This window comes from Lutjanus erythropterus, chromosome 23, assembly GCF_056507025.1.
Source record: "Lutjanus erythropterus isolate fLutEry1 chromosome 23, fLutEry1.hap2, whole genome shotgun sequence".
Classification (NCBI taxonomy): Eukaryota; Metazoa; Chordata; class Actinopteri; order Lutjaniformes; family Lutjanidae; genus Lutjanus; species Lutjanus erythropterus.
The window spans coordinates 11,721,698-11,747,569 of record NC_139339.1 but is presented as its reverse complement, the minus strand read 5'-3'; the positions used below and the strand labels follow the sequence as shown (position 1 = coordinate 11,747,569).

General features: G+C 39.5%; 1 protein-coding gene across 2 annotated transcripts; it reads right to left on the bottom strand.

The window, feature by feature from the left end:
- Positions 1-4,967: 4,967 nt before the first annotated feature.
- acadvl (acyl-CoA dehydrogenase very long chain) lies at positions 4,968-24,877 on the bottom strand. Of its 2 annotated transcripts, none has more exons than XM_084711850.1 (21): positions 24,744-24,877; positions 24,392-24,478; positions 24,230-24,299; positions 22,492-22,563; positions 21,722-21,794; positions 21,549-21,613; positions 21,329-21,463; positions 21,064-21,208; positions 20,262-20,391; positions 20,023-20,148; positions 17,858-18,056; positions 15,072-15,176; positions 14,614-14,700; positions 13,860-13,922; positions 9,604-9,705; positions 7,995-8,092; positions 7,031-7,103; positions 6,814-6,886; positions 6,462-6,534; positions 6,221-6,296; positions 4,968-5,922 (listed from the first exon to the last, which is right to left on the bottom strand). In XM_084711850.1, exons 2-21 carry the CDS (start codon positions 24,463-24,465, stop codon positions 5,785-5,787), a joined length of 1,977 nt encoding a protein of 658 aa, XP_084567976.1. In that variant the 5' UTR covers positions 24,466-24,478; positions 24,744-24,877; the 3' UTR covers positions 4,968-5,784. The 2 variants fall into 2 exon arrangements, with proteins under 2 accessions (XP_084567976.1, XP_084567975.1); XM_084711849.1 differs by having other exon boundaries at positions 24,738-24,875.
- Between the last annotated feature and the right edge of the window lie 995 nt (positions 24,878-25,872).

Here is a 25,872-nt window from a genome sequence, read left to right as displayed (position 1 = left end):
CAGTTCTCCAGGTCAAGAGCACACTTCCCTGACCTCTATGCAATAAACAATCCTCCATCAAACTGGATTAAAATGACTGACATGGAGGAGATACATGAACATATCCTCCGTTGAATATTGCTTCCATGTGTTCTTAACCTTGTGGAAATTAAAAATTATGAGTTGAATGGTTTTGATCCAGTTGAATATTTCCACCACTTTTGAAACTAAGAGACAAGAAGAGAAAATTAAAGTTTTAAGCACAAAAGTTCGTTGAGGCCGGTTGATCAGATTCAGCGATAGTTTTGAGAAATATGCTTTGCTTTCTTACCGAGAATTGGATGAGGAGTCTGATACAACTCTCGTATCATTTTGCTGGGTATGGTAACGGTTAAACAGCCGAAGTGTTGCTTTGAGTTTCAATATTTTGAGATAAGAGGATTGGTACAAAAAAGTGGATTTATCTCATTTTAGATCACATCTCTTTAGTTCAGAGTTCACACCTAAAACTTCATATACATATTTTCCCTGGCCTAACATTTATCCATCTAGATTTTTTTGGTGTGAGTTGCAGAATTTTGCATATCAGCCTTGGAAATGTCCGCCTTCTCTCTAGGTGCTGAAATCCCCCCAAAATACAGGTACAAACTACTTTATTTTTAATAGAAAAGAAAGTAGTTCCTGTAGATTCTCCTGCAGAAAGAAAGTAGTTCCTATGAAACTGCTCACAACAAGGTGCGTGGATTATCTTGAGGAACCGGGATGTAACTTTTGGAGAGAAGGCAGACGTCTCTACAGGCAACATCTCCAAAACTCTGCAACACACACCAAAAAAATCTAGATGGATAAATGGCATTACAAAAAAAGAAATAAAGAAATGGGGGGCTCTTCGGTCTGCGTCCATCAAAGTGGACAAACCTGATGCAGAACTACCATATTGAATCTTCAGGTCGTATATTTCATGTATATCTGTCACTTTTTATATTGTTAAGACATTTTGTTTTGCTGTTCTGGTACAGTTGAACCAAACTCCATTCTAAAAGCAGGCGTTTTACGGTAGAGCCATATTTTTTCACAGTAAAAACTTTAGTTTCCTCATCATTAAGACTCTTTTCTGGTTCACTCTGATCTACAGACACATTCAGCTCACACGTCATTTCAGAAACATCGTGAACTAACCTGTGATGAAGAGTTTGCCACAGACACGCAGACTATACGGTCTGTCTGCCTTTGCAGTGCACGTTTTCAGCCAAACGGAGGCTTGGTCGTATGGCTGCTCTCATCCATGCAAACAATGGTCAGTTCCTGGATTTTGTTAGGTTCAAAGACAGCTAGATTAGCTGTTCCTGTCTTTATGCTAAACTATGCTAACTGTATCCTAGTATTAGCTTGATAATTAACAGACACCCATGCAAGTGATAATTATCCATCTTAAAAGGGACAGGTCATCCTAAAATTAAAAAATACAAGGTTTTTTCTCAAGCCTGTAGTGCTATTTGTTCATCTAGATAGTTTTGGTGTGAGCTGCCGAGTTTTGGCGATGTCTAGAAAATTACGGAACTGGAAGGCACCTGGCTTGTGGTGCTCAAAGTGAAAAAAAAAAAAAAACATTTGAAAAACGCAACAGCAAAAAAATCTTTCCCGAAATCATGACCTGAGGGGTATTCCATCAACGTGGATAAAGGAAAAGCCCGGCTTATTTTGATGAGTTCGGCTAGTTTAAGTATTTTAAAGGTTAACATTTATAGTTTAAGAAAAAAGAGCACCAAAGTTGTTTTGAAGTTATTTATTTATTTACTGAATTTGTTCAGGCTATGAAGACAAAAAAAACAACATTAAGTAAGCTTGTATATCTTCTTCCTTTTTTCTACATAGTACAGCTGAAAAGAGACAAGGAAAGAAGGGATGAGAGGAGGAGGACAACCTGTAGGTCAGCTTCGGCTTGGAATCGAATCTGTGTTGCTGCTCAGTACGTGGGGTGGATGCTCATTAGGACAGAGCAACGCACATTTGGATCGCATTATTTTGACATTTACTTTGTCTGCGGGGTTTTTTTTTTTGCAAGTCGTCTTTTTCGTTTCGCAGCATTTGCCTTTTTTTTTTTTTTCCATGACCACTCCTTTATACTCTTCATATCGTTTAATCTGCAGGGTTTGTTTCACTGCTGAGAGGAAAACCACTAATTTTCTTATCTTATCCTCTTTTCGACAGTCAGCTCTTCTGCGCTGCTTCTGTTCTCCATGCTAGTTAGCATCGACTACACCAGCCTAAATTGTCTTACTGGAGCTGCTTAAGCCTTGAGGGGAAGTTTAAGTTAACTCAAGCCAGGCTTTTTCCCTTAGGCACAGAGTTGTTTATCAGCCTTGATGGAATACCCCTGTGGTTAATCAAGATAATCCACGGACATTGCTGTGAACAGTGTCATGTAGGAACTACTTTGTGTCTACCATTGACAGAAAGTACACCTGCCGTAAGAGGAATGGTTTAACATCATTCTGACTTAAAGGAGAATGAGCAATGGGTGACTTTCTCAAAGCAAAGCTGACTGTTAAATGTCGCCTCTCTCAATAAATACCGCTACTAAAAAAAGGAAATTATATAATCACTGGGGAGTATCCATATGCAAAGTGAGATGGTGGGTTTGGTCGACCTGTGGCACACTTGTTGCTGGGCTCCTCAGTTGAGTTTTTACTCAGACGGAGCCGTGCATGCTGGGGGAAATTCTCAGCACTTTAACCGCAATACTTGTGAAGCGCTGGCACAGCCCTCACGATCTCTCGGTCTCGCACCCACAGCGCCGACACTTGTCAAAGTCAGTCGTGTATCTGAAGGCAGGAAGAGGTTCCTGTTTTTACCCGATAGCAGTCACCGTTCACCAGCATCTATCTGGCGGCAAAACACTTACTGGCATCCCTGTATAGAGTTTTTACCCTGGAAGACCCTGGGCTGCAGAAGTGAAAGTCAAGTTGCAGGATGTTATCTTGGTTGTTGTGAATACAACAGAAATAGGAAGTGAGTTAGGCTGGCAACACACAGCTTTCTTTCTGCTGAGCTTCACTATTTGTGTTTTTTCTTCACTTTTCTTTACACCAACTTTGTACAAGAGGAAAGCAGAAAAAAGTCATTCATCATTCACAGCTACGGTGACAAAACATTTCAAGAATTTGGGGCTATATTAAAGAAACTTTTTACAGATAGAATTTTTCTAAATTCACTATTACAGGTGCAAATCTAACTTCAGGAATCCTGTCTTATTTTACTTGATCCTATCTCATCTCAGATTAGAAAACCCTTAAAACTCAAAAACCCAACATCGCTTACCTACTTTTATGTCAGTTACATAGAAACAAACACATCTTTCCTCATCTCACCGAGCTAAACAAATTTGTAATGGTTGTCGCTGAAGTGTATAAAAAAAATTGAGGAAATACAATTGGCATCAGATAAGTCAGAGGTTTTGGTAAAATCTGCACAGAAGTGCAAAGATGTTAATTTTGGTAAATGTGCAATTATGCAATCTCAGGGGATAAAGGAAAGGAAGTGGACAAAGATAGCAGACACTGTCTTCACCATATCCGGTATCTGAAGTGTAAAAGCAATAGAAGTGCAGCCACCCGGAATAAAGAAGTTTGCTAACACAACAGTTCACTTCTGTTAACTACCACTGCCATTAGTCAGTGTTCACTAACACTGCTGTTAGCGGATACAACTGTTAGCTACTGTTAAGGCACACTGCAGTAACCACCATTAGCTACAATTAGCTGTGTGTAATTCATGTTTCCTGTCTTTAATGGCTTTTTGCTAAGTCAGGTCCTAACCCTAATCACCATGATTACCAAACAGTTAAGAATCTGTAAATTAGGTCTTTACCATTGTGTAAAGGCAAAAAAAAAAAAAAAACAGCCATACAGACTAAACACATTAGCCAACACTACTCTCAACAACTGTAAGCTAACACTACTGTTAGCAAACACTACCATTAGCTACTGTAAGCTAACACTACCATCTGCTACTGTTAGTAAACACCACCACTAGAAACAGCCACTATTAGCTAACACTACTGTTAGCAAATAATAATAGTAGCTACTGTTAGCGAAAACCATCATTAGCTAGTATTAGCTAACACTACTGTTGGTGAACACTATCATTAGATACTATTGGCGAGGACTACTATAAGTGAATGCTAGCAGTCACTAGCTATGGTTTGCTAACACTACCCTACAGCTACTTTCTACTTTTACAGGTGGAAAAGTGAAGTTTTCCTAAAGTTTGGAGAGTTTATTTAAGTTTTGGGAAGTTGGGATGCCTCTGTATTACACTCGTCCCATCTTAAGTTAGGGCGGGAACATCGATTTATAAACTGTTCATTATGAACTATTCAGGCCCACAGTAACAAAAGGTATGTTTAGACAGAGTAAATTAAACATCCATTCATCTCTCTCACCAGTACAAGCTAAGACAGATAAACAGAAAGACAGATGAAGAGATGCTATATTTATTAATCTAAATAGTTAAGTATGTTGCTAAAACAAAAAGCTCAAAGTACATCTGCATGGCCGCTTTGACTCCACCAAAAACAGTTGAGACAATCATCTGGCACCTGCATCAGATACATTTCTAGAAAACATGTGACTTTCTTTTTTTGAAAGCATGTGATCTCATATGATCAGACAACTACTGACTTGAAAAACAGAAACAGAAGCAGCACTGCTTGTCACAATACATGTTTAAGGAAAGGCAAGAATGTGCAGATTTAATTTAAGTTTTTTGAATGCTTTAACACACTGATACAGCAGAATAAGTGCATTTATTGTACAAGAAAATTCTTAAAAATCTCTCTAAACCTGGTATGCAGACTCGTGGTTAATTTTCTACAATTACAGTAAATGATGCCTGCTACCTTCAGCTGAGAAAATAAACAGTCGCACTTTGGATGTTAATGTTGACGGCTATTAGAGTCAAGTTGACCTGCATGTTTTTTAAAAAAAAACAAAACAAAAAACAAATGAAGGCTCTCTCTGTTTGACTCAACAGGAATTTCAAACAGCATCTGTGGACCGGTTTGTAAGGCAAAGGTTTCACTCCTGACATTAATGTTTCTGTGATGAGCACCAAGCGAGCTTAATAAACATGCAGAAAGGCATGAAAGTACATAAACACCACCCCGTTATATACATTTCAACACAATGTAGATACATGTACAAACTAAACTGCCATTTAAAATACCTTTGTGTACAAATCACTTAAAACAGATTAGTTTCCTGTTAACTGGCCTCCTGTCTCAAAATTGCATTGATATTTGTTTCTAAAGTAACACTTTAACTTAAAGGTTCATAAGATTAAATGACAGGATCATTCAATCACTTACAGTCATGAAGCCTGAGATAAAGTAAAGGTAAAAGCTCCATGAACACGTTCGAGACAGTCATCAGTCGGTCAGTCATCAGCTGAATTATCTGCAGAAATATTGTGATTTTTCTGTCAGATTGATCGGTTTTAATGATTTTTATTCCCTGTAGATTGAACCTGCAGCTCAAACTCTGGAGCTCTTCAGCCAGAATTAGATAAATAAGTAGCTGAAAAAAACAGGTTCACAACACGTGATTTCTGTGTAGAAACTGTGAATCTTTCAGCCCCACGATGCAGTGTGGACGCTCGATTACGAAGAGCAGATAAAAGAGCAACGATGAAGCAATGATGGCAATATGTGAGAGGACTCGGACGATCCAGAACCTGGCTACAGATGCAGAAGAGTGGGGAAAAAAAAAAAAAAAACGGAAACGGACATGAAGATATTGTGGTGTGTTAGAAACCCAGAGGGTGAGGAGATACCAGTCCTCCGTTCTCCACCACGGCTGAAGAGATGGCCCGCAGGTTCTTGAAGAGCTGTTTGGACTCACTGGAGCGCAGAGCCTTGATGTCCTGCATGACCCTGTCGTGAGCCTGAGGAGTGAAGAGCATTTGAAAAGGTCCATGTAATACCAGCAATACTACAATCGTGTCAAAGCAGGTCATGATAAATTTTCAATGACAAATATTTCATTTGAAGTCTTCTACTACTTATTAAGTACCAAAAAAATTCAAGCATCAAGCACTAATATTGATGGGAATGACGAGAAAATGCCCTCAATCAGAATATAAACAAATTATGCAGCTTTATTTTATTTTCAAACAATTACTCATCTTATTTTTAAGACGTAATCTCATCATACAGATGTTACAGGCTTTGACAGGATCTTACCTCCATACACCAGGTCTCACATAGCATCTTCTCGTGCTGAGCGGAGGGAGAGCCCTGACTCAGAGAGCGTGAAGCCCTGTAGAGACGGGAGAGGAGGAAATGTCAGTTTAGGGTGTGTAGGAGTGTGCATGTGGAATAAAAGTCAACCACAGACAAAGTAAGTGGGCGTGAGGTGCAACACAGGGAGCAAAGACCTACAGTTTCAAAGACGATGTTTATTCTTTATTGTTTGAATGTTTACCTGGACAGGACGACCACCATGGCGTACAGATCAATGGCACCGTCTGCGACTCTCTTCAGGACAAACTGCTCATCTGCAACAGATGACGCATCACAGACTTATTAGGAAACAAAAGCCCAAATCTTTGGATATGATCAGAATACTTAAACATTTCTGTGTAGGTAAATTAGGTGAAATTCAAGGTTTTTTTTCCCCCTGGAAGACTGAAAAAGTAACAAATGTCTAAAATGACTCGACATCCAACTGACAAACACCCATACTGTGCCAGCTGGGGATTTTTATTCGTCACCCACAGGGTTTTCTCTCACCTTCACAATGCGCACACACACACACTCACAAAACACCCTCTCACCAATAATGTTCTTGCCGTGCTTGATCAGCATCTCCTCAACGACTGCTCCGAACTGTTCGATGGCTTTAATGGTCTAGAAATCAGACAAAGATAGAGAGAGCGAAAGTATAAATCAGTAATTAAAGGTAACAAACAAGAAAAATCACATATCATCCTTTTAGCAAACTGTCAGTGACTAAGACAAAGTTTAAATAAATTCCTAAAATGTAAAACGTACCAGTTCTCCACTCTGTGCCAGCTCAGGATGTACAGTTCCTTGCAGAGTCAGACCTGTGCCCAAACCTGCCTTCCTACAAAGAAAACAGAAGAAGACAGTTGATATATCAGAGGACAGAGGCAGCAACTAGAAATGGCAGCAAAATATGTTTCAGCATATTTTATTTATGTCCATTCAGCTATTGGGCGCTGTGAAAAAAACACATTTGCCCAAGTCTTATAATAGCATTTTTATGTAAACAAAACACCATGTAAACACAACAGGAAATACTGACATCAGAAAAAATGATTGTGGTCATGTCTAAATAGTGTTTGTTGAGTTGAGAATACAACCTTTGTGACGGGCCTCAGTGTTTCAAATGGAACATCAGTATGTTTCTGCAGAAAAAAACAATTCTAGCTGACAGTTTTGAGTAAGTCCCAGCGATGCTATTGTTGATTACAGTGTTGAGTGTCTCTGTTGTGGAGGCCAAAGAGACATATGACAAATTGAGTGTGCATTAGACTAACAGTAAGAGGAGTCTTTTGTCTGCACTGTAACAGCTCTGTAATCACTGACTAAACTGCCGTTTAATCACAGTTTTACAGTGAAGCAAGCAGGAAACTGTGTGTTGGGAAAACTCTGACACGTCACAGTTTGTTGAAAGAGGAAATGCATACAGAATATATACACATCCTGACTGACAATGCTTTATTTTTACTCGCTGACTGGATCATCTTACAATCTGAGTAATTTTCTGCAGATTTCTGAGGACATTTCGGCTCAGACGTTTGCTGCAGTTGCAAAGAGACAGAATGATGGTTGGATCACTTATGTCAACAAATCCATCGTGTGTTGTTCACTGTAAGGGGAAGCCCCCGTCTCCCACCACCACCATCAGCTACAGACGTTCAACACTTCCCGTACCCGAGTCAGCAGGAGACAGACCAAGTGTGTGTGTGTTTGTACATGTGTGTGATGTAACCTTTTGGCTCTCTTGGTGATCTCTCCTGCGAGCAGCCCAGCGTTGCCGATGGGGTTTTTCAGTGCCTTCTGCAAACTCTTCAGCTGGTTACCAGCGTTCTGGAGGGAAGCAGAGAGGAACACACGTGATTTATCAGTGACAGAGGCTGCTGCTGCTGCTGCTTCTTAAAGGCTCTGGACACCTTTTACTCATCAATCAGCATCTCCTACACTGCTTATCATATTTATACATATAGTGATTATTATTATCACCATATGTATATTGCATTGTTGCACAGTTCTGTGTTAGCACTAGAGATTTTTCCCGAAAAAAACACTAAATGCAATAAGAGTTATGCATATATGTGTTCCTAACCTGACCTTTTTTGTGTATAACTTTGATCATTATTAAGGCAAAAGAACACAATGTATGTCTATCAACATTAGCATTAATATAAGCTTTGCATCTAGGTTGAATTTCATTATATCTGCTGCTCGACTGCAACTGTCAGAATTATGAAATGCCATATTTTTGTCTGTGATTTGACTTCTGAGAATAACAACCTCATGATAGTGATATTTTATAAATCTTCATTATATACAAAATTAATTAAAACAAGTCATTTGGTGTTTTCTAAGCCATTCTATTAAACTAAATATTCTCTGGGCACTCCGCTGGTTTGAACTACCTCCAACAGATGAATTCAGTGAGCCAACTGTATTGACTAAGATATTGGTGCAATCACAAGAGGTCGGCCTGCAACAGAATGACTTTGATGGGACAAAAGGTGTTACCGTACTACCCACAATAGAGGCGCAATCTCACAAGGTCAGACTCGGAGCATGCATGTGCTTTTTAATGTTTCTCTGACCACAGTAGGATGTTTTCGTGAAATTCTGCTCCATTGTGGCACGCTCCTCATACCATTTTCTCTATTTAACATACAGCTGAGTCTACTTCCCATTTTTGGTGGCCATTTCATGACAAAAAATTAATACCATCAGCTGTTTTAGTTTCTCTACCTTTCAGTTATACCTCTTCGATTCCTCATTCTTTCAGAGGCTGTAGCGGGATCAGTTTTAAAGATACTGGCAATGTATGAATCTAGAAGACCTAATCAGCCATGACATGACAGCTTGTTGGGAAGAGGGTAGCCACAGCCTCATGAAACTAGAGACCAGGGGCGATGGTGTTCCCCAAGGTTGGATTTTGAGCCCAAACCTGCTGTGACAACTTGACATGAGGATCATATAATTCAATCATAATGTTTTATGCTCTTCTACACTCTAAACTTTCAAAATTTAAATAAGCACAAAAAGAAAACTGCATCTCAAATTATTCCCAGCTTTCAGATTAATTCCTCTCCTCCGATCAGTAGAGACAGACTCGACACCCTGAGAGAATCTTACTTAAAGAAGAAGAGATTGACAAAGCACTGGGCAATAGGAAACAAGCTTTGGTGTAAAATAAGCATGAGGAAGTTGCAGCTTGATCATCCATTTTTAAATTGAGAAGGCATGACAGACTTGTAAAGCACATAGGAAGTAGAATGAAGCAGAAAACGCTTCCTCTTCATACTGCCATAACTGAGTGAGACAAAGAAAAATACGACAGGGAGGCATAATTTTACCTGGAAGCCGTTGAGGGCAACAAAGAGCCTCAGGATGTCATTGGTGCCTTCAAAGATTCGGAAAATCCTCAGATCCCTCATCACTCTCTCAACTCCAGAGTCCTGCAGAAACACACACAGATACATGATGACCCTTTACGTACACTCTACAGTGCAGAGAAGACACAACCTGAAAATAAAACAGTTCTTAAGACATTATGAACACCCATCCACCTACCACACCCTATACTATAGCTCCATAGTTGAATAAAGTATCAAAAATTAGTCTTATGAGCATACTTTTAAAGAATAAATAAGTAATAATAAAGCACAGAAGCTAAGTAATGTAATGCTGTGAACAGGAACAGCAATAAAAGGTATTTTGGCCAACTAAAAAAAAAAGGTGTAGTGTATATTTCACTGCTTTACTTCGCCATCAGACAGGAGGGAAACCCCCGCTATATAAGCCAAATATTGCTCTCTCCAAAAAAACAAACTCCATGGGTGAAATCAGGCATTTTATCTTGCTGAGCACAGGAGCTGCTGGACTACCGCTGCCTTGATCTTTAAGTTTGTCTGTGTTATTGTGCAACTTTGGTGAATCCAAAGTATCCTTTTCAAACACTGCAATCACACAATAACACAAACAACTTGAACAGTTTAAGGAAGCACAACTCCTGACTGATTTCACCGATGAAGTCTGGCTGTTTTTGAGAGAGCGGTATTCGGCTTATATAACGGAGGTTTCCTGTCAGAAAAGGCCGCCTGTCAGCAAGTTAAAGCAGTGAAACTACTCTACAGTTTCTGTGCTGGTACTCTCCTCTGTTTCTCTGAACTGGGTTGGCATCTATTGCAGGTGAAACGCTGACTATAGATACCTCATGCAACCCACTTCAAATAATCTGAACTATACCTTTAACAATGGGCTTTAGTTGACATTTGCTGAGTGTGATGTGAGATCAGTTGTTGGACATGTCTGGTTTTAATACAGTCCACGAATGGGCTCTTTCTCAACTCAATCCTGCACAGAGAGACACTGCAATACTCACATATAACCCATAATTTATTAAGAATAGCCTCAATCGACTTTTGAGAGAACATGCTGCACTGAAATTCACTGTCAATGATCAGTCTGTGAATTCTTTGCTAAAACCACATTTGTATTTGCATTACTGAGCAATAAACACGAGGAAATGAGTTGTTACTTATCATATCTTACTAACACAACTCATCTTGATCTCCGCTTCTGAAATCTAAATAAGGCAGGGAAAATAACAGGAATAAAAATGGTCACTAATCATTTCTGAATTCTGAGTGTGAAAGTCACTGGTCATACTTTAGGTTGCACAGATGGCAGATGTATTCTGTGAAGAAGAGCAGAAATGAAAATGTACAGGGCACACTTCTGGCTCGGCTTCCTGGGTGAAATGAAACCCTGAGTCAAAATGTGCACTGTGAGCAGAACTAATCAAAGTCTGATGTATCAGTGTTTTTCCCCCTCTTCCTTTAAGGCAGCTCAAACCCGACAGCTCATTTCAAAATAACTTGATAATAGAAACATGAAGGAAGTGGACTAAAATACAGAAACGTGCACAATTCATCCATCCAGCAAAAAATTCAAATTCGGTTGAGCTTTTTAAGTCAACATCTGCGGGAATCTCTGTGACTAAACTGATTTAATTGTCAGGGGTTTTCTTCAGGTTTCCACAAGTTAAGTTTAAGACTTTTTAAAGACCATCATGAATGCAACTGAAGACCTCTTTCACATGCACACTGGCACAACACTACACACACAGTTTACATTTGTAGTTATTGGTTCAATCTTCGCATCCTTTTGTAATTCTTACAGCATGATCAATACATTTCCTTCCCCCAAAACATTTTAAAGCAAGACTGAGGGTACCGCTACTTCATTAAAAAAGAATATTAACTTCATAATCTGGGAATAAAGACCTGTTGTAGGGTAAATAATTGTATTTAAAACAGACAGATCTTAGACCTCTAAAGGACTTGCAGAACCCCTGATCAGTGGTTAGTCTGTTCATCCCATGTAAGTGCTCGAAGAGTGCAATTTGCACCAGTTTGCCACCTTTGCACATTATATCTTTAAGTGTTGTTTCCACGACTGTGCAAACTTTCCATTGTGGTGAGAGCCTGGCAGAGCAGCACGTCTGTCAGGGAGCTGGCCTGGCTGTATTGTCTGTTTTATTTTAAGCAGAGCAGCATTGTTTACACGACTTATACGTCGCCCACGTACTCTCAGCTAGCTCATACCGTTGTATTCTTGTGACCTTCCTAAGTTGTTTTTTGTTTTTTTTTTACCCAAAGAAACCATCAGTGTGGTGTCAGTACTGCCTGAGCGCGAGCGTTGTACATGCAGAAACTCAATGACTCAATACCACAATGGCAACAAATACGTGACTACACTGACACAGGAAGCTGCTGCATGGGCTCAACCAATAAATGCCTAGTGGTAATTTATAGCCCTCTTTTACTGGCTGATTATATCATCACTGATGAGATGATTACGTGTTTCTACTGACCCATGCAAGTCAGTGTAGAAATAAGCCATTAAGTCAATATGATCAAGATAGCGATGACCACAAATAGAGAATTGGCAATGTGCCAGTAAGCTTTGATTAAACGGTTCCTTTTCTGATTAACAGAACCAGGAAATAAATCAGAAACTAAGTCACTTTTGAACATGTTTGAGCTTCTACTGCACAGAAACACAAAGAGGCGTGCAGGATGAGCAAAATACAAATGGTGAGATAAAAAACAACCAATTATAAATAGGGTAATTATAAAATAATAATTATTCATGTATAATATTCTATTATAATTAATGCATTAATTTATTTATTATATTATTCATAAAATCCCAACAGAGCACAGCCTGCTGCACCCTGCTGTAGGTGTTTCTGTGGGAAACACTGAGATTCAACAATAGGCCCATTGTTACGCTCTTTGTAGTTTCCTGATTCCCGACCGTATTATTTGAATAGATTTTTCAAAGGTGGAAGTGAAAAGACAAGAATAACTGTCAGCAAAATATTGGGGATCTGAATAGTGTGTCAAGTGTTGTTTCTGTTGTTAACTTATTTTCTCTCGTTACTCCCTGAAGTTAATCTGTAGTCCTAGTATTGATACTGCTGGTAAATGTTGCTGCTCATTATGTGAATGAATGCTGTAAAAACAGCCATCATGTCCGTGTTTGACCAGCCATGTTCAGCACTGCAACATACGTGTGCTAGTAGTTACAGGGTTGGCAAAAATACAAACTTCAGGAACTATTCAGACTAACAGCTCATTTTTTTTTGCGTATGTATACAGGTTTATTTTAGAAAGAAGGATTTAAGCCACACTTGGAGCAGGTTTATATTGTGATTACAACTGATTTCTATAGTGCAGACGCTGTGGTCAACTTAAATGGGTTTTGCATCGCTCGTAATGCGACACACAACTATGACGTCAAAGCCAGAATGACAGAGGGGCGTCAGAGAGGCCGAGCATCGCAATCTATACCAGCCTCCTCCATCGCTGAGTTTGTGTAGCGAGAGGGAGGAGTTCTTACTTGACACTGTGACTGTTTGCAGGACAGGATATGGATCATTGTGTCACCGGCATACAAAGTTACTGACGCCTGTGTCGTTACCACAGTAACCCACGCAGAAGGGCTGGTGACATCTGGACACACAAATCTGATCTGATCACTTGCAAACAGCAGTGCTGACAGTCATTTTTAAAGATATGGTTCGAGAAACAAATCTGATTTGCCTGCATTGTCAAAATGGCTTTTCTGAGATAAATGCTGCAGTGAAAATCAGCTATCCTACAACCAGAGAGCAGGGGCATTTTTGGTGCTAGGGAATAAAGCCCTGCAACTATTTAGACCATCATTCCTCAAATTTTAAATGGTCAAGTTTCCGAGTTCCTAAAATAGTTCCTGGAGGAGTTCCTGCAGTGAAAATCACAGGCTATTTTTTACCCAAAGGAGGCACTTTTTTAGGGCAAAGAAGTACACTGGAGGCTAATTTGACCCCTAAAAAGTTCCTGGGTTCTGCAAAAAGTGCTAAGATTTAGCAGGGTGCTCACTCATCACTGCTTATAGTTGAGCACTTGAAACAACCGAAACAGTGCTCATTAATTAGATACGCGTAAAATAATAAAAAATAAAAACAATAACTCCTAGCAGGCCATTAAAAATCTATTTGTCCCATGCAGCCTCTCAGTGGTCCCCTGGTTTGTATGAGACGGGACGTGGACCGAGCACTCACCTTCATGAAACCCATACCGCCCATAACCTGAATACACTCATCAGTCACCATCCACGCTGCTTCCTGTGAGAATATTCAAAAAACACACACAAAGAGATGCAAATGAGCTTTACTCTGCTAATTTAATGCACAACCAAAGTTTCATCTTAGTTCAGCAAACTTCAAGCCCTCAGATGTCGACTTCCTGTATCTAGTCTAGGCCTTGAGTCTTCCACAGAATAAGGAACATCATGAATGTTATGAAAGAGCCGTTGCATTTCCCAGACCACCAACTTGTGCAAGAAATAATTAATTAATCGACACACATCTAAACTATTACAGCAGAATGCAAATTTTTCTAAAAGGCTCCCTGGTTGCCACAACAGCTGCTCTGAGTCAATTAGAGTCTGCTATGCATTGTGGTCACTTTTAGCGCCTCTGGTATGCACGTTAAGTTATTTAAGAATGTCTGGTAAAGAAATCTCAACCATAGCAGCTGATGTAGGGCAAGTCAGTCAGACGCACACAAGGCAAATTTATACACTACAAAATCATACATATGGTATTTACTATACAATTGAGAATGGGATTTGTAGAGGATAATTATTGCTGGAGGTGTCAAAAGGAAGGTGGGATTTTTTATTTATCTTTTCTGGAAATAAATCCTGAAATGTATTGGAGATGAAGGAGACAGGACTATCCTACTAGGGGTGTCACGAGAATCGATACAAGTTGCACAGATCGACACACACTATTGTGTTATTTAAAATCTTACAGAGGCAAAGATCTTGCTGATGGCAGCTTCAATCTGGAATTCAGTCGCTCCACTGTCCATGTTTCCGCTGATCATGTAGGCCATTGACTGCAGACAGACACAGAGGTAGCATAACATCAGCGTGCCTTTATGACATTTTACCAGCACCAGTACACAAGAGTTTGTGCTCAAAACATTGTCGCTAACCACATTAAAAGGTCTTTGTTAGACAGGAAATCAATATGAATATCTACTTCTTTAAACACATGCTTTGTATTGACTTAAACCAGCCAGATGGCATGACAATCAATGGGTTAAAATTGTCGACTAGACTGATGCACAGAGATGTTTGACAGGAAACAACACCCGCTGTTGTTAGATACTGATAACTTTGGTTCAACCATGCTTTAATCAGCATCTCAGGATCAAAACAGCCAAAATAAACACGAAGCAGACTGTGGTAGAAGTAGGGAATTCACCTCGGTGACATACTGCAGCATCGCCATGCGAGCGATCTTCTCCTGGATTGCTCCGTAGTTGTGGATCTTGCTCCCAAACTGCGTTCTGTTGGCTGCATGATCTACCTGATGAAGAGAGGAAGATGACAGTCACCATCGCGCCAGGAATCAGGATCAAATCAGGAAAGTTACGGACTGCCAAATGTAACACATCAAACAGACAGATGGGTGAAGCATGAATCCTCGTCACGTCCTCATACTACAACAGTGGAAGTGAATGTTTAGGAGCCTTGATTTGGGTTTTCTGTTGACATGTTATCGCTGTCTAGTTTTTGTGCAGAAAGTGGAAGTTTGGCAACGGTGCCAGCCACCTGAACGCTTGTGGTGAGCTGCAAAACTGGTGGCTCTGCGGACGGAGGTTCAGCGTGACCACAGATGCTCTGACTGCACAGAAAAAGCAACAACATCTGAAAATAAACTGAAGTGAAAGAAACTAGTGGGCAAGTGGAACAACATAAGAGGTATGTAGTTTGCACTTTAATTGCATTCCTTTTAGCAGACAAAAACTGTGTCTCCTATATATGTGCATCTCCCAGTGACTAAATAAAACGCTGAGGACATGGATTTCCCCCCCATTTGACTTTATTCAAAAGTTTCTGCACTATTCTCTCTACATGGACTCGCACTACAGCACAAACTTAGGAAACTCGCTTTCACCTGCAGCAGTTTCCTGGAAATGCTGCTTTTCTGTGTCACATATGATAGTAAACAAAGAGTCTTTGGGTTTTGGACTGGTGGTTTGACAAAAGAAGCAATCGAAGATGTCACTCTGGGTTCTGGGAAACTGTGACAAGCACTTTTCACAAGTTTTGTGACATTTTATAGACCAAAAAAATAAATCTATTAATCATCTTCAGATGAATGGATTATGAATATAATTGTTAATTGCAGCCCTAGCTAAAACAATAGGCCACATAACTGATTAGTAAAAATAAAATGCAGAATATTTATGACTTCCAGCTTCTCCTGTAAAACTTCCTGCTTTTCTATGTTTACATTATTATAAATTGAATATTTCATACGGTTGATTGGACATCACAAGCATTTTGAAGTTGCCAGCTAATGCACTGGGAAATTATGATGAGAAATGTTTTGCATTGTTTAATGGCTGCCTCCTGAAAGTTGATGAGATTAGAATGTTTTTGCCATCAGTGTGCATTTCAGTAACAGGTTTAACAGATAGAAGTCGACAAAAATGCACAGGGAGAACATTTCAATGAGGAAGTATGAGTGAGTAGAATTTTAAATATATTTTTAAATTACCTTGCAATTGCACTGGTATTTTATACCTGAACGATGAGAAGCAGGATGCACACTTCAGCTTTCCATGACAGTAAACCTGACATTTTCAAGTCACAGATGACACAGAAAGGCTTTGAAATGTGACAGAGGCTAAAATGTGAGGCTCATGTGGGCTGATGTTTGCCTGGGAACAGACCTTCTAATCCACCCACTCCGCTGAGTTTATTGATTCTCTGAATATGAAATGAATTTGAATGTGGAAATGAGGTGTAACCAGTTGACAATAGAGTAGGAAAAAGACTATAAACTACCCAAAATTATCATTAGCACTGAAGCAGTGTTCTCGCAGCAGTACTTAAACTAGTATTGATGTAGTTCAGAGAGGACTCCTTCCAAGTTTACAATTTCAGTAATAATAATAGTAGTTTCCTTTTAACTTTAAGTGTTTCTGCTTCCACAATGTAGCACAATGCAAAAAATTGTCATGATTTTCTTTTTGGCAACAAATGTTGTCCTTCACCTCTCTAATATTCTGTAGACACAACTGCCCTTTTACAAAAAAATAAAAACAAACATTGTGGTACACATTGTCGCAGTCCAGTATCAAGACTTTTTTAAAAATGCGATATGATATTCGCAATATTGTTACATCCCTCTTAATTAACAGACAACTTTTAAGACTTTGATGCAATCTTAAAAGTGCAAAATGTCAACTGGATTGAGAGTTTTGCAAACAGTGACAGGACAGATTATTGCACAGTAAAATCTGTGACACATGTTGGCAGGTTTTCTGATGATGCAACTATCAAACAGGTTCACTCTTTTCTCAGCACAGGTAGATCCCTGCTTGTAAAAAAGTATCAGTATTACAAACTGATGAGCACTCCTTTATGTACTTTTATAAAACTTATTTAATTAAATTAGTCCTGACATTACAAAGTACAAAGTCTACAAAGCTGTATGCATCCTTCCTGTTGCCTTTTGAGTTTATCTGTTCTTACACTGATATGTCCTCTTAGACAATATTTCCTTTTATTACTCTATTTATCTTATTACTAAACTCTGGTCTTTTATTACTTAATTTACCGTTTTTTTGTAATGGAGCATCAAGCTGTATTTGTGTGAGTGGTGTGATAATAAACATCTTTAAATATTTGGTGACATATTCAGTCTAGTCAATTGTTATGTTTGAGAAAACAACAAACATGGCCAGCATGTCTGAATGTTCAGCATCTGTAACCTCAGCAGGAAGTTGCACAGCAGAAACAGTCTATAATCAACTGCACTGAGTGGGAAGTTCCCCCAACCTCACAACAAAGGAAATACATGATAGACATAGGGGTTGAAAGGCAGATAATATAGATAAAAAGTAGATGGGAAACATAGAGACATACAGCTGTAAGAAGAAGCTGCAGTGTTTAAATTATAAGAAGAGCTTAACTTCCGCTGCTACTCTTCGCACCACTTCCTCTCTACATTTATGCTGCCATCGCCACTTTACTCACAGCTTTGGAGATGACTCCCTTCATGGTGCCGGACAGAGCGGCCGCCATGCCAAAGCGCCCGTTGTTCAAGATGTTCATGGCCACCTTGAAACCTCCGCCCAGCTCTCCCAGCAGGCAGTCGGCTGGCACGCGGACATTGTCGAAATAGACCTCGGCTGTGTTGGACGCCTTGATGCCCATTTTCTTCTCCGGAGGGCCGCTGGGATTAAGAGGATGGGGAGGGGGGAGGAATAAAAAAAATGAAAAGACTTCATAAGTCCAAAAAGAGAGAAAAAAATCTCTATTTCATTGTTCTGTAAAGTAGCAGTGGTGTCATATTTGCTGCGCTATTCCAAATAAATTCAAGGATAAGAAATCTACACTACTGACTCAGTTTAAGAACTTATTCCTCCAACGTGGCTGACTATTGAGGCAAATTCTACACATCTGGTAACACTGAAGGCCCTATTGCACTCACCTCTCCTTTCCTCCACCTCTATTTATACAAAGAGTGTAGCTGTTGCATCCTGTCTTAAAGTTTGGGGTCAATTTAGACACCATTTTGGCCTTCAGTTGCCGTCCATTAGGGCGCAGTTGGTGAAAAAATCATATCTTTTCTCATCTTTAGTGCCTACTCTGGCTAGGCTAAGTTGAGAATAAAAACTGAAAGATTTATATATAGATGCTGTTTTTGCATCTTTTCAATAATTAGTTGATAATAGGGGTGTAACGATTCACTCATGCATTAGTTGCATTGGGCTTTAATGCATAAGATTCAAGTATATCGATTAAGACGGCCTGAATTGGTACAAAGCTGAATGTGAATAGAGAAAAAATTGATACAGCACTATCATATTGATATATCTCATTAGGAAGTGCACGTTTCATATTTTGGCATCAAAGAACTGTAACTTTCCTCTGTTTTCTCTCCCCCCTCATTGGACGCCCGCTGCATCACTCACACAAAACAAGCGCTGCCCCCTCCCTCACCTGTTTCCTCCACATTTCCTCAGAACAGACAGTGAAAGGACTGACGTCGCACCGTGACCACCACCAAACCTTCAATACGTGCAAAGTTACACTTGGGGTTCAGCGGTGCACAGAGCCTCGAGTCTCCCGACCCACAGAGACGTCATGTCTCTGGGAGAGCAGGTCACGTGCAGCATCACAGTTCAGCCACATTTACTCAACATGGTCAGATTCAATCAAACCCACAGGACTCTTCATATGAAACAGAGCAGTGGATCATCCTCCTGCAAAACTGCATTTTAAACAGTTTGTTCACTTTCTCATTTAGGCTCATTTACAGGAGATTCCTAATAAGATGTTAACGCCACTGTAATGTCCCCTTTTGTTGTCTCTCCTGTTACTGGACTTAGTAAAACTAAATCTATCTAGTAAAACTAAAAACACCCTGCAAATATAGTATTAAAAAAATGTAAAAATTCACACATTGCATCATATATTGCATCATGACAGGGCTGAAACTTCTAAGATGAATCTTATCGTTGAACGTGTATTGAGATACATGTCGAATCAGTCTCAGTCAGCAAGATGCTCACTTTCATTTTCCTGGACAGTTTAGATAACTTCAGGTTTTTAGTTTTGTCTCTGACGCATTTCCTGATTTCCCTACCTTTGCTAACGATTCTGCCAGAAGACATAATTTATGGGGACGCGTGGGATGAGGTTTTGCAAAAGGTGCATAGTTCCTCTGCAGCATCTGTGCCAAGCACGGTTTCACTCAGTGCAAGATCCCACACCTCGCCCACTATACCAACACTCAACTTGAAAAAACATTTGATGAGATGCCTCCATCCTGTGATCTGGAACCCCTTTCTTTCACAGGTCATGGGTGCTGCCTTTCAAACTGTTTCAGACAGAGGTATCTTCAGTTGTTGTTATGGTTTGTCTTTTCTAATTTACTGTGGTTTTATACTTAAACGCTTATAATTGTTGTTTAAAGGGCATTCTTTGTATCTTGAGGGGACAAATGTACCATGTGGAGGGCGGGTGGAATTCTGTTTACAGTTGTTTGTATATTAAGTGATCGCACCTTGCTTTATTCTCATTTTGTGGAGAAAATCAATTAACACGGTTTGAGAAAAAATGTCACTCAAAAACATCAGCGCAGCATGACAGAGTTTAGTGATAAACTGTCAATAACGTAAAGAAAATGTGCTCACTGTGTCACTCCTCCAAAGCTCCTCTCCACGACGAAGGCAGAGATCTTGTCCTTCGTCTCTCCGGTCTTTGGATCCTTCATGGGCGTCTTGGCGAACACTGTGAAGATCTCAGCCAGACCTCCATTGCTGACAGAGAAAAGGGGCATGAGATTAGGAGAGGAAACTAAGTTGTACACTGCTGCTCTCTTGTGGTGAGAGTACAAACATTCTGATAATATGTGTCTCTGCTGTGTCCTCACCTGATCCAGATCTTGCTTCCATTGAGAGTGAAGTACTGTCCGCAGGGGGACTGAACAGCTGTGGTCTTGATGGAGGCAGCGTCGGAGCCGCTGGCTGGTTCAGTCAGACAGAAGGCGGCGACATGCTCACCTGGAGGGACACACAAACACACACACACAGTGTCAAACACACTCAACAGAAATGACCTAGCAGTGGTATATTTTCTTCCTTCATTACAACATGTTTCCTCTCAGCACAATGAAAAGACGTTGTGCTATTTTTGTCTTGATTAAAGCAACATGAAAGAAAAGATGCATTAAAGGGACAGTTGCTTTAGGAGACTTGGATTATGCCAGACAAGCAGTATGGAGACATTTTATGTTTTTCTGGAAGCATCAGTGCAGGGAGAAGAACAAGAAAGTGAAACAGGATTATAAGAAGACCACAACAATTAAAGCGGATGTGACACAAGCAAGTAGTACCCACTGGACACTATCCTCGGCCACAGACCAGGATATGCTGCTAATGTGGGCACAAAGGATTCAGCAATTGGCTTTTAAAGAGACATCGCTGGTGGCACTGCTGGGAACTGCAGTCCGCCAGTGTAAGCCTCTGCAGAAGGTAAAAAGCTCCTTGTTCGCTTAACAACATATCAAGACAATAGTTTCCGGTAATGTAATGTTACAGAACAGAACAAAGTTCCTGAAGGTCTGTAGTTCTTGGCGAACTCCATAGTGGGTAGTCCCCAGAACTGTTTGATCCAAAAACACTGATATATTATACTTATTCATTCCCCCCAAAGTCAAAGGCTGGTCTTATTACCTGAGGCAAGTTTAGGCAGATACTTCTCCTTCTGGGCTGGATTCCCAAAAAGCAAAATGCCCTTGAAGCCGATGGACTGATGAGCACCCAGAGTGATGCCAACACCGAGGTCATGACTGCCAACGATCTCAACCAGCCGGGCGTACTGGAGAAATTATGATAATACTTGAGACTCACACACACTCACTGTTTACATAGCTGTCTCACACAATATTTACAAGTGTGTATGTGTTGCAGAGTCAATATATCCCTAACTCAGATATACCTGTGTGTTTGAGAGGCCGAGGCCGCCGAGGTCAGCTGGCACCTGCAGGCCGAAGGCACCCATCTCCTTCAGACCCTCCATGGTGTGATCCTCAACCTTCTCCAAGGCGTCGTTCTTAGCGGGATCGTTCACCTCCTGCCCACGGGAAGCACAAACATGGAGGGTGAGAGCGAGATTGTGAGCATGAGGTCAGACATATTTATTAAAGGTCTGAAATTACCTCAAAGAATTTGCAGACAGGTCCAACAAGCTCTCGGAGAAACTGCTCCTGCTCCTCGTTCATGGCTGCAGCACAGATAAGAGTTATTAAAGTACAACCGTTTTCAGTTCTACAGAACAATTTGATGAAATGTTGACACGATTAAGATTTCAACATCAGATCTGCTGATTTACCTTTGGGGTAGGGAAACACTTGGGCAGTCTGGATCTGCCCCTTGAACATGTTGACAGCAAACGACTTGGATTCCTGGAACCAAAAGCACACAATGTTTTAGTTTAATAAGGTGTCCTGAGGAGCTTGCAGCACATTACAGATTGCTGCATTTCCAGGTGTGTTACAGTGGAATATTGAGAAACCACTGGCAGGACTGTGAATCATCACTCATGATAACTTATAATAATAATACCAAAAACCCAATGTACACCACAGTATAAAGTCCACAATACAATGTTTACTGTGATATTAAAAAACAAAAAGAAATGACACCTTGAAAAGAAGCCCTTTTGTTTGTGTAAAAAAAAGTTTTTCTTTTTAACTTGAAGTGATTCTGCTTTCCTCTCCTTTAAAAGAATAAAACTGTCTTTGACGATAAATGTTTTTAAATGATCTATGTACAGCTGCTAAACAAGAACAATGCAGCAGTCAAAATCAGTCCTTATATAAAATAAAAAACAATAAAAAAAAAAAAAAATGTAACAGTCCGGTATGGTATTTTTAGTTTTATTGTGATATTTGATAAACTGTCTTACTTTTGAGTATGTCCGAGTGTATCCAAACAGAAAGGGGACCCATTCAGAAAAACCTGCTGCATATCACCATAAGAGGTGTTAACTAGACGTCAAATTTGAACTTAAATAGGGTTTAAAATTAATTTTTAAAAAAACACAGTGGAATAACAACATGATAATTATAATGGTAAATAATAGTTAGAGAATTGACGTACAGCAGCAACAGTCTTCTTCTCCACTTTACTGGCATCCTCAGCACCGACTGCAACTGGCTTCTCCAGCACAGCCTAAAGAGAAAAAACAAAACATGAGACTGAGCTGATGAACAGAACATCAATTTAGTAAAAAAAAAAAAAAAAAAAGAAAAAGTGACTCTTCCACTGTCTCTGTTAGAAATTGAAGCTTAAATAATATTTGGTGCAAAAACACATATTGCTTGAATAAACAACATGGCTGGGACAAAATCTCAGGTGAAAAGATGAGATAAGAAAACAAACAATTAAAAGGAGAAAGGTAAACTGAGGCAGCACAGTGTTGTTAACATATCCAGTGTTATGAGCCTAACAAAGCATGAGTGAAAGTTTTTCCAGTCCAGTCAGAGGAGCAGCTTGGTATGATGCCCAAAGGACTGAATTTGCTCGTTCCAAATGGGTGAAAGATGATGCCAAGGGAACATCCGACCAGTCAGCTGAGTCACCAGACAGCAGGAGTGCTGTGCATACAGGACATATTTTTAAAACAGAGATGTGTGACCCAGTGTTTCCACTGTTCACAATCACAAAACAACACAATCACTGACAACAAAACGCTTTGTTATTGTTTGACAGTAAGAACCGAGTTACTTTCAGCTGGGAAAGCAAGTTCATTTTACTGTGTACTCAGCTAGATTGACTCCTATAATCCATTGTAATCATAAGGTTTACTGCACAGCTGTTGTACTGCATCGTGTTTGATTACATAGATAATAAACTGGTATCTCGGAGTAAACCAGTAATATATAATGTGCTTCTGAAAAACAGTCAAACATAATAGCTGAGTGAATAAATGTCTGCAGCTGGGCAATATTTGTTTAAAAAGAAATATCACAAAATATTCCTGACTCATTACAGCTCACATGTGTCCAGGGGGAAAAAAAACATTTCAACTGATATGCAATTTACAGAAAAACACAGAAAAACTACATTTTCATGTTTGTAGTTAGAGAGGGGGAGAAAGGGAAAAACACTGATTCCAGGGCTATTTATTATTTTCCATGCAGACATCAAGTACTTATGGCAGCTCCATATCCATATTGAAAACAATAAACAGGCCTATTTAAATCATCATAAAACATATCTGTAGTCTTTGCACCTGTCAGTGCCGTGATTTTCTATTTCAACATAGTCAGAGTGCATACAGTGCAATGTGGAGTGACTGTAACCCTGCTACAGCAAATCAGAGCACAAAGGTGTTTTACATAACCAAAACCGTACTGGCTCAGATCACAGTCTATGATGATCTTATGCCAAATCCCATTTTAGCAATATTCAAAATCTACAATGTCGACATAGTATCAATGTATTGCTCAGCCCTTGTATTTACATCCACAGAGCATCTATTACTGTACAAAAAACATCTTAAAACGTGTATTTATGCTTGTAAAAACATAAAAATGTTGACATAACAACCCTATACAACGTAAAAAATGTAGTAAGAGAACCCTGGTCTGGACAACTGACTGTGTCACCCACATTCATGGTGTCACCTTTATGACAGAGTCATGTGACCAGTGAACTTTACCCTACTTCCAGCGGGAGGGGGTGTCAACGTTATGTCAGAGCCAGCTATTAGGCTAAATAAGGGCGGTAAACATGCTCTAAAATATCATAAAACCACTGCATAAAACAAAACACATCTGATAAAGAGCTGGTAAAATATGATTATCTAGTATACTGAAGGCCAATGTTATCGTACCTCAGCAGCTTGACTTGCGTAGAGACGGGCATTTTGCACGGCAACAACAGCCCCGGCATGACGCTGACCTCTGCAGACAGACAAAACATGAAAGGTAATTTATTCTTGTTCAAGAAACGACAGGTTAAACAACAGATTAGGCTCAATAATGGCTTTACATACCCAGACAGGACGGGAGTACCCCTGAGAATGGCGCCGCACAATGCGGATGACTGGCTCACTTTACGAAGCAGCATGATTTTATTTTTTCTAAAACACACAAGCACCGTAATTAGCTTCTCAAATACTGTACAAACAAATAAAAGACAGTAAGAAGGGAGGTTAGACCACAGTTATCTAGCTGCTGGCGCTTTGCTAGCATTAGCAGTTATGTCACCACGTCAGTTTGTTTTGTAACTTAGCCAGCTTGCTTGTTTGATTCCTCGGACAAAATAAGTAGTAAATACAGCTAAATATTACGATTCCTTCAATCTAAAATTAAAAAAAAAAATCAATGTATTATGTATACCTGTACCAGTTATATTAAAACGCGTCCCTTGTGTCCGTGTAGTAACCGACTGTTCCTACAAATGACCCAGTATCGGTTCACCTCAATTTTCCTCCTCAGAACCCGGTCAGCCGGATGCCGTCCGTCCCACTGCGGTGCTTCATGGGATATGTAGTTTTACATCGTCGAGTGATCCAAGACTGAGGCGTTTTCGAAACAGCGGAAATGTAAAAGAACGCATTGAAAATCACATCTAAATAAATATCAATAAATGGATTAAAAATTTAATAAAAATATAATTATTAAATATATATATAACTTTCTTAAATTCAACTTCATTTTTTAAAATAACTGATCAATATAGGTTAAATAAAAAATATATCTTAAAACATTTTTATTTTGTTGTTAATGGTAATTTATAAGTAAATAAGTACATTTTCCCAACAGGTGTGTCTACATGACAACAGAAGTGATAAATCTGGGAATGACTTTTGGTGCATTCATTAAAGATTTATTTGAACTCGCAGCATGTCGTTCATGTGTGTATGTTGGCTCAGGTTAGGACGCAGAAGCCTTCATTGCTCATTGAACTCAGCTCAAGAAGTAAGAGCAAGTTAATGAAATAGTACATATTAACTGCAGTCCTTTGGATCATAGAAATAATCATCATTGTCCTTGAAAGATAATATACTAACCATATCCAGATATTCTCTAAAGCATATCAAGATCAGAATACTGTATGTGATCTGTGTCTACTACCAGAGATCATTTTTATAAGAGTAAAACTCAAGCACTTAAAATGCTTTTAAGGTACCTCAACTAAAAATTTCCCAGCTCTTTACATCTTAATCACTTTTTTTAAACAGCTGTAAAAATTAACTTTGCATGTTTTAATCATGATGATTTAATGTGACAGGATTGTTTCACTTCAAATATTAAAAGATTTTTGTTTAACATGAGTGATCGTTTAGATAAAACACCTGATTATACTGAATATTAAGCATTTTTCAAGGAGTACATCTGAAGTCAAGCATACTGGTTAAAACTGAGCGTTTTCCAAACCCTGTAGAGCCAAAACAAGAACCTCGGCTGTGAGACAAATTTCCTGTCCACAGACCGACTTCTTCTGAATCCCCTCCTAAAATAAATCAAGTCT